The sequence below is a fragment of the Bombina bombina genome, chromosome 6 (assembly GCF_027579735.1).
Source record: "Bombina bombina isolate aBomBom1 chromosome 6, aBomBom1.pri, whole genome shotgun sequence".
Taxonomy (NCBI): Eukaryota; Metazoa; Chordata; class Amphibia; order Anura; family Bombinatoridae; genus Bombina; species Bombina bombina.
In genome coordinates, this window is record NC_069504.1 from 1,069,069,732 (window position 1) to 1,069,078,419 (window position 8,688).

The 8,688-nt window shown below is 40.1% G+C and overlaps 1 protein-coding gene across 1 annotated transcript in view; it reads right to left on the reverse strand.

The window, feature by feature from the left end:
- Positions 1 to 8,130, reverse strand: part of LOC128664185 (prostaglandin-E(2) 9-reductase) — a 71,718-nt gene extending 63,588 nt beyond the window's left edge. Inside the window, exons 1-2 of the mRNA XM_053718948.1 lie at positions 7,987 to 8,130; positions 1,687 to 1,854 (exon numbers count right to left, since the gene is read on the reverse strand). Coding sequence (XP_053574923.1) covers positions 1,687 to 1,854; positions 7,987 to 8,073 — 255 coding nt within the window. The 5' untranslated portion in view covers positions 8,074 to 8,130. The remainder of the gene's footprint in view (positions 1 to 1,686; positions 1,855 to 7,986) is intronic.
- Between the last annotated feature and the right edge of the window lie 558 nt (positions 8,131 to 8,688).

Sequence of the window (8,688 nt, forward strand, 5' to 3'; positions counted from 1 at the left end):
GTGCATAATTATTAGGCAACTTCCTTTCCTTTGGCAAAATGGGTCAAAAGAAGGACTTGACAGGCTCAGAAAAGTCAAAAATAGTGAGATATCTTGCAGAGGGATGCAGCACTCTTAAAAATTGCAAAGCTTCTGAAGCGTGATCATCGAACAATCAAGCGTTTCATTCAAAATAGTCAACAGGGTCGCAAGAAGCGTGTGGAAAAAACAAGGCGCAAAATAACTGCCCATGAACTGAGAAAAGTCAAGCGTGCAGCTGCCAAGATGCCACCAGTTTGGCCATATTTCAGAGCTGCAACATCACTGGAGTGCCCAAAAGCACAAGGTGTGCAATACTCAGAGACATGGCCAAGGTAAGAAAGGCTGAAAGACGACCACCACTGAACAAGACACACAAGCTGAAACGTCAAGACTGGGCCAAGAAATATCTCAAGACTGATTTTTCTAAGGTTTTATGGACTGATGAAATGAGAGTGAGTCTTGATGGGCCAGATGGATGGGCCCGTGGCTGGATTGGTAAAGGGCAGAGAGCTCCAGTCCGACTCAGACGCCAGCAAGGTGGAGATGGAGTACTGGTTTGGGCTGGTATCATCAAAGATGAGCTTGTGGGGCCTTTTCGGGTTGAGGATGGAGTCAAGCTCAACTCCCAGTCCTACTGCCAGTTTCTGGAAGACACCTTCTTCAAGCAGTGGTACAGGAAGAAGTCTGCATCCTTCAAGAAAAACATGATTTTCATGCAGGACAATGCTCCATCACACGCGTCCAAGTACTCCACAGCGTGGCTTGCAAGAAAGGGTATAAAAGAAGAAAATCTAATGACATGGCCTCCTTGTTCACCTGATCTGAACCCCATTGAGAACCTGTGGTCCATCATCAAATGTGAGATTTACAAGGAGGGAAAACAGTACACCTCTCTGAACAGTGTCTGGGAGGCTGTGGTTGCTGCTGCACGCAATGTTGATGGTGAACAGATCAAAACACTGACAGAATCCATGGATGGCAGGCTTTTGAGTGTCGTTGCAAAGAAAGGTGGCTATATTGATCACTGATTTGCTTTTGTTTTAAAAACAAACTAAAAACTACTTCCAAAAATATTCAGCTTTGATATTAATGAGTTTTTTGGGTTCATTGAGAACATGGTTGTTGTTCAATAATAAAATTAATCCTCAAAAATACAACTTGCCTAATAATTCTGCACTCCCTGTAGTTGAGGAAATAATTTAGCCAAAAGCTAAGTAAATATAGGACTGTTCTTGACTGTTCTGTATGTTATGGGGAAATTAAATGGGAGACCACCTATAGTTGCTACTTTTGCCATGAAGAAATACAGCCACATTATTTAACAGCCTTTCCCAGCTTCTTCCACTCATGTTCCAAGGTGATGCGTTTCAACCCTAGGACCACCTACCTATTCCCAGAATCACCTGAACCTATCTACAGCATGCTATTACTCCCCATGTTGCCCAAGTGTTTTCTAGGCTCTAGGGTTTGAGGATATATGCTCTACTTTGAAAATTCAATGCACAGTTGGTAAATCAACCCTAGTTTGTTTAGGTGTTGCATGGTGTGTTACACTGTAAAAAAAAAACTACAATTGCAGACACCTCAATACCTTGATATACCTCCTTGTTCCTGCATTTGAGAAATTAAATATGTAAATAGATCATTTTAAATGTTTGTCCTCACCTTCCCTGTATAAAAAATGTCTTCCCGTTTTACTGTCCCATCTCTAATCTTTTCTTGAATGGCCAGTCCAACTTCTTCCTCATTAGCATATAGGTAAGCTCCATCTATATGGCGAAAACCAATGTCAATGGCAACCTTTGTGGCTTCTTCACTCTGAGCCTTCGGTATCTAGAAGGGAAAAAAAGGGGCATGAGTTAAATAGAAGTGCGGGAACATAAAATTCCCAAGGTCAAAAAGCTAAATATTTTTTATTATTTTTCTTATTTTTATATTTATTTTTTTAAGTTTGGATTCGTGCTTTCGGTGCAAGAGCCTTGTCAGTCTTCAGGTCCTCTAGCCAATGGCTAGACGACCCCTTTAACTTCTTCTTGATGCCTTGGCCCGAAGATCCTGCAGACACAAGACGTTCTGTCTCCATCTTCAGCCTAGGCATCCGATGGAGGACTATAATCTTCCCCCTGGAGGTGCTGCCACCACCCTCCAGGGCTCCGATCTCTTCTAGGGGCTGCTGCCACCAGCCCCTTGAAGGCGACAAGGTGTGTTCCTTCACTGGGGTGCAAGAAGAACAGCTCTGACTCCCACCAGGTGGGAGGTGCTTCAAAACAAAAATCTATAGGCGTGCTCTGTGTCAGTGTCCGTCTGCCAAAATCAAAAGTCCAGAATTTTAATAGTTGGGGGTGTAAGGGTAAAACCTTCCCATCAGGAGCACTGCCACTACTCTGATGGTTTGGTGACACTAGGGAACAGCTGCCACCAGTCCCCTAGCACTAAGTGCTGGGTGCACAATAAAGTGCTCCCAGACCCACATGGAAGCGGGGGGGGGAAATAAAAATTAGGGGTAACCAGGCACCCTAAGGGAACACCCTGGGTCCGGCTGCTTCATCAAGGGGTGTAGACTGCCGAGTGCATATAAGGGGGACCACCTGTGCTATATGCTTCCCCCTTCAGACCCCAGGCTCTCATACTCCCTGGCCTTAAGGCATCAGTCCAAGGTTTCTCAACTCCCTCTCAAACCTTAGGGAGTCGATACTACACTTGATTTTAGCCAAAAGGCCAAGAAGCGATACAAGAAGCTAAATATTAGAGATGACCTGAAAATATGCAAAAAAATATATAATACATTGAAAACCACAAATGTAAAAAATGTTTATTTCTACAATACAAACAACTAGATCAGAAATCAGGGTTATTGGTCTGCTATGTAAAATCTACTATTACCTGGACCTTGACCACAACCAGGTAAATAGGGACCAAACCAAGTAAAGTCTAACTGGGCTCTTACTCCTACCTGTAAAAAAACATTTTAACAGACTTGACCCCACAATGTTCCTCAACCACCGGTCATAATTAACCGCATTTGTATACACCAATTTTCATATAACTACATGTAATAGACACTACAATAAAGAATATACACAGATACTGATCTAAAAATCCAGTATAAAACCTTTTAAAAACTTATGTAGAAGCTCCCAATTTAGCATTGTTGATGAGGTTAGTCTGGGACATCCACTGAAAGGGGCCAGGTAAACAGAAAGAGCAGACACTCGCCCCCTCCTCTGCATATGAAAAGACAGATAACATAAACAGGAGCCTGCAGGAGTCTGTAAATGCATGTATACAGTATCTCACAAAAGTGAGTACACCCCTCACATTTTTGTAAGTATTTTATTATATCTTTTTTAATGTGTCAACACTGAAGAAAATACACTTTGCTAAAATGTAAAGTAGTGAGTGTACAGCCTGTATAACAGTGTAAATTTGCTTTCCCCTCAAAATAACTCAACACACAGCCATTAATGTCTAAACCGTTGGCAGCAAAAGTGAGTACACCCCTAAGTGGAAATGTCCAAATTGGGCCCAAAGTGTCAATATTTTGTGTGGCCACCATTATTTTCCAGCACTGTTATAACCCTCTTGGGCATGGAGTTCACCAGAGCTTGCCACTGGAGTCCTGTTCCACTCCTCCATGACGACATCACAGAGCTAGTGGATGTTACAGACATTGTGCTCCCCCACCTTCCGTTTGAGGATGCCTCACAGATGCTCAATAGGTCTGGAGACATGCTTGGCCAGTCCATCACCTTTACCCTCAGCTTCTTTACCAAGGCAGTGGTCATCTTGGAGGTGTGTTTGGGGTTGTTATGTTGGAAATACTGCCCTGCGGCCCAGTCTCCGAAGGGAGGGGATCATGCTCTGCTTCAGTATGTCACAGTACATTTTGGCATTCATGGTTCCCTCGATGAACTGTAGCTCCCCAGTGCCGGCAGCACTCATACAGGCCCAGACTATGACACTTCCACCACCATCCTTGACTGTAGGCAAGACACACTTGTTTTTGTACTCCTCACCTGGTTGCCGCAACACATGCTTGACACCATCTGAACCAAATAAGTTTATCTTGGTCTCATCGGACCACAGGACATGATTCCAGTAATCCATGTCCTTAGTCTGCTTGTCTTCAGCAAACTATTTGCGGGCTTTCTTCTGCATCATCTTTAGAAGAGGCTTACTTCAGGGACGACAGCCATGCAGACCAATTTGATGCAGTGTGCGGTGTATGGTCTGAGTACTGACAGGCTGACCCCCCACCCCTTCAACCTCTGCAGCAATGCTGGTAGCACTCATACGTCTATTTCCCAAAGACAACCTCTGGATATGACGCTGAGCATGTGCACTCAACTTCTTTGGTCTACCGTGGCGAGGCCTGTTCTAAATAGAACCTGTCCTGTGAAACCACTGTATGGTCTTGCCCACCATGCTGCAGCTCAGTTTTAGGGTCTTGCCAATCTTCTTATAGCCTAGGCCATCGTTATGTAGAGCAACAATTCTTTTTTTCAGATCCTCAGAGTTCTTGCCATGAAGTGCCATGTTGAACTTCCAGTGACCAGTATGAGAGAGTGTGAGAGCGATAACACCAAATTTAACACACCTGCTCCCCATTCACACCTGAGACTTTGTAACACTAACGAGTCACATGACACTGGGGAGGGAAAATGGCTAATTGGGCCCAATTTGGACATTTCCACTTAGGGGTCTACTCACTTTTGTTAACGGTTTAGACATTAATGGCTGTGTGTTGAGTTATTTTGAGGGGACAGCAAATTTACACTGTTATACAGGTTGTACACTCACTACTTTACATTGTAGCAAAGTGTCATTTCTTCAGTGTTGTCACATGAAAAGATGTAAGGGGGTGTACTCACTTTTGTGAGATATTGTACATCTGGCACTGTGGGGCTTGGCTAGGAGTCTGAAAATCAGCAGAATGTTCTTAAAAATAAGCAAAACTATACATTTTTATAAAAACACTACCAGATGGGCTATAAATCTACAAAACATTTATGCAAAGAAAAATCTAGTGTAAATCTCCTTTTAAATTAAAATATTGTAGCAGCTCAAGAGAGTGAATTAATTTAATTATGCCTTTTATAATATGAGGACCAGATTTACAGTTAAAGGGACATTATAAACTAGAATTTTCTTTGCATACACGTTTTGTAGATGATCCATTTATATCGCCCATACAGTTTTTTTTAATGGATAGTTTTGCTAATTTTTAAATAACATTGCTCTGATTTTCAGACTCCTAACCAAGCCCCAAAGTTTTTGAATACCGATGTATACCTACTCCAGCTTGCTTCTGTTTGTGTAAAGGGTCTTTTCATATGCAAAAGAAGGGGGGTTTAAGTGTCTGTCTGGTATTTCCCACTTGCTGCGGGTGTTCCAGCTACCTTTTTAACAGAGCTAAACTGGGAGCTTCTAAGTACGTTTTCAAACGGTTTTATACTGGATTTTTAGATCAGTATCTGTGCATATTCTTTATAGTAGTGTCTATATAATATATTATTGAAAATTGATGTATACTGTCCCTTTTATGTTTTAAAGCGTGACTAGACTTATAGATGATTATGAAAATATTTTATAGCATTAATGAAAAACTCAGCGAATTGGTTATGACTTGTGTGCCACATAACCCTAACATAACAATACTTTGTCTTAAAACTATTGAAGCAACACAACCCAACAACCCATAAGTGATCAAATTATTTTATGTACAACAACTGTATCTATGATGTATGCCCAGGTTCTTGTGGAATTATTATTGCTCAGATAGAAAACATATAAAAAGTATTGAACATCTGAATAGCAAAAAAATGGTCATGCTGCAAAACCCTTTAAGGAGACCAACATTTGCTAGTGCAGTAGCAGAGGTCCTATGGATTTAAGAACACGGTGTCTCACCCAACAAGTCTCAGAATTAGGGTTGTTTCAAATTTACTGTACAACCTGCAGGTGACTGGGTGGTAGGTGAGGTCACATAATGGCTCCAACTTAAAGCTCTTAGACACATCATTGCTTCTCTATATTAGTATAATATAACATACATTTTTCACAAGTGATTAGTGATTGTATACTTTGGCTACCAGTAACACAAAAAAAAGTGATTTTATATCTGTAACTGCCAGTAGCACAAAAAATGTAACGGCTTACATCCTTTCAGTTGACAGGGGGGGGGGGGGCAGAGCATAGAAGGCTATTAAAAGGTATCTGCCACTTAAAGGGACAGTCTAGTACAAAACAAATTTCATTATTCAGATAGGGCATGTACCGGTAATTTTAAACAATTTTCCAATTTACTTCTATCTCCAATTTTGCTTTGTTCTCTTGGTATTCTTAGTTGAAAGCTAAATCTAGGAGGTTCATATGCTAATTTCTAAGCCCTTGAAGGCCGCCTCTTAGCTCAGGGCATTTTGACAGTTGTTCACCACTAGAGGGTGTTAGTTCATGTGTTTCATATAGATAACACTGTGCTCACGCACGTGGACCTCCTAGGAGCCAGGACAGCACTGATTGGCTAAAATGCAAGTCTATCAAATGGAACTGAAATAAGGGGGCAGTTTGCAGAGGCTTAGATACAAGATAATCACAGAGTAAAAAAAAAACATGTATTCATATATGTGTTGGTTATGCAAAACTAGGGAATGGGTAATAAAGTGATTATCTATCTTTTAAAACAATATTCTGGTGTAGACTGTCCCTTTAAGGGAATGTACAATTAAAAGTCCTGTATTTTTGTAGAGAGTTTACTGGATCTGGACTATTTGTTTAAATACTGGACACCAGTGACAACCCTACGGCAGAATATACAGATAAGGCACAATGTTGTAGCTGTTTGATTCAGCACCCAGGATTATTCCATATCATCAGCATCATATCATGATGCTTTGGCACTCTGTAGTCTAATTGAGCATAATGAGAAAAGCAGTTCTGAAACATCAGGGGCACCAAGGTCAGCCATCACTGCTATAGGGGAAGATTGGACTTGGAGTAGAGAAAATAGCAAATAATAATCAGTTTGTACAATATTATTTTGTTTTGTGAGTAAAATTAGAGCATTTTATAACTGCATTATTCCTTGTATATAATTATTTATTTAACCCCTGCAGAGGGGATAAACACATAGTGAAAGTCAGTTCAAGAGCAGCAATGTACCACTGGGAAATCTTGAACACACTGGGTCAGCCAATGGCAAAAGGCAAATGTGTTTACCCACCAATCCCTTGCTAGTTACCAGTCTACCTAGGTATGCTAAATTGAAAAGACTCTTAAAATAGTGCATGCTCTATCTGAACAATTTATTTTAAATTCATAAGGATAAGACAGTCACTTAATAATAGATTTATTTACTTCACAAGATCTGCAACAAGAAACACATTTTAACTCATTAAAGGGACAGTCAGCTCAAAAATGATTTATTGTTTAAAAAGATAGATAATCCCTTTAATACTCATTCACCAGTTTTGCACAACTAACACAGTTATATTAATGTACTTTTTACATCTGTGATTACCTTGTATCTAAGAACCTTCTGACAGCCCCCTGATCACATGACTTTTTATCTATTATCTATTGACTTGCATTTTAGTGCAGTGTTGTGCCCTACCCACAGGCATGAGAACAATATTATCTATATGGCTCACATGAACTAGCAGTCTACTGTTGAGAAAAGCAAATAAAAAAGCATGTGATAAGAGGCTGTCGGTAGTGACTTAGAAACTGGCAGAAATTTAGAGGATTAAATGTTATAAAGTATATTAATATAACAATGTTGGTTGTGCAAAGCTGGGGAATGGGTAGTAAAGGCTTTATCTTTTTAAACAATAACAATGTGAGTGCTGACTTTAAGGAAACAAATTGTATATACTGTTAATCAACCTCTTTACAAATGTTTTTTTTAGTGTTGTCTATCACATTTTAAATATCTGTGTGATTATATTTGCCGTAACTAATACTCACATATTGAGGGGCATAAGTGCCAAATCCTATAATAGGGATCTTGTTCCCATCACTCATTTGAATTAGTTTCTCACAGCCAGACGCCATTTGTGCAGATATTGTGTAACTCAGCTCTTCAGCAACTGCCAAGTTTTCTGCAGACAATTCAGAATGTTTTGGGTGTGAACTAATGTAAGGGGAGCCATATGGGACATACTTGTGTGCAGTGATAACACATTGCTCTTTACAACCTGTTGCATGCATAGCAGTGGGGAATAGAAATTATTATTTGTTAAGGATGTACAATATGCAGTCAGTTCTCATACCCAAAATCAAGTTAAAATACACACACAATATGTGTTGTACAATAAGACAAACAAAACAATATAAATGACTTTAAATAAATTAATGGTAAAATGGCTTTCAAAGCATTGACCAGTGTACATGATACACAATACTCATTAAAGGGACAGGAAACCCCAATTTTTCTTTTATGCTTGGGCTAGAACAAACAATTTTCAACAACTTATAAATGTATTTCTATTATTACATTTTCTTCATTCACTTGCAGACATCCCAACCTGCAAAAACACATTTCAGGGAGGTGGCTTCACCCGCTACTGCGCTGCCACCCCCTCTCCTCCCAGTTATATATTGGACACCTTGAAACCCTAAATAAGATAGAGACTTATCATTAAAATAGCTTCCCACTAAAGTCACATT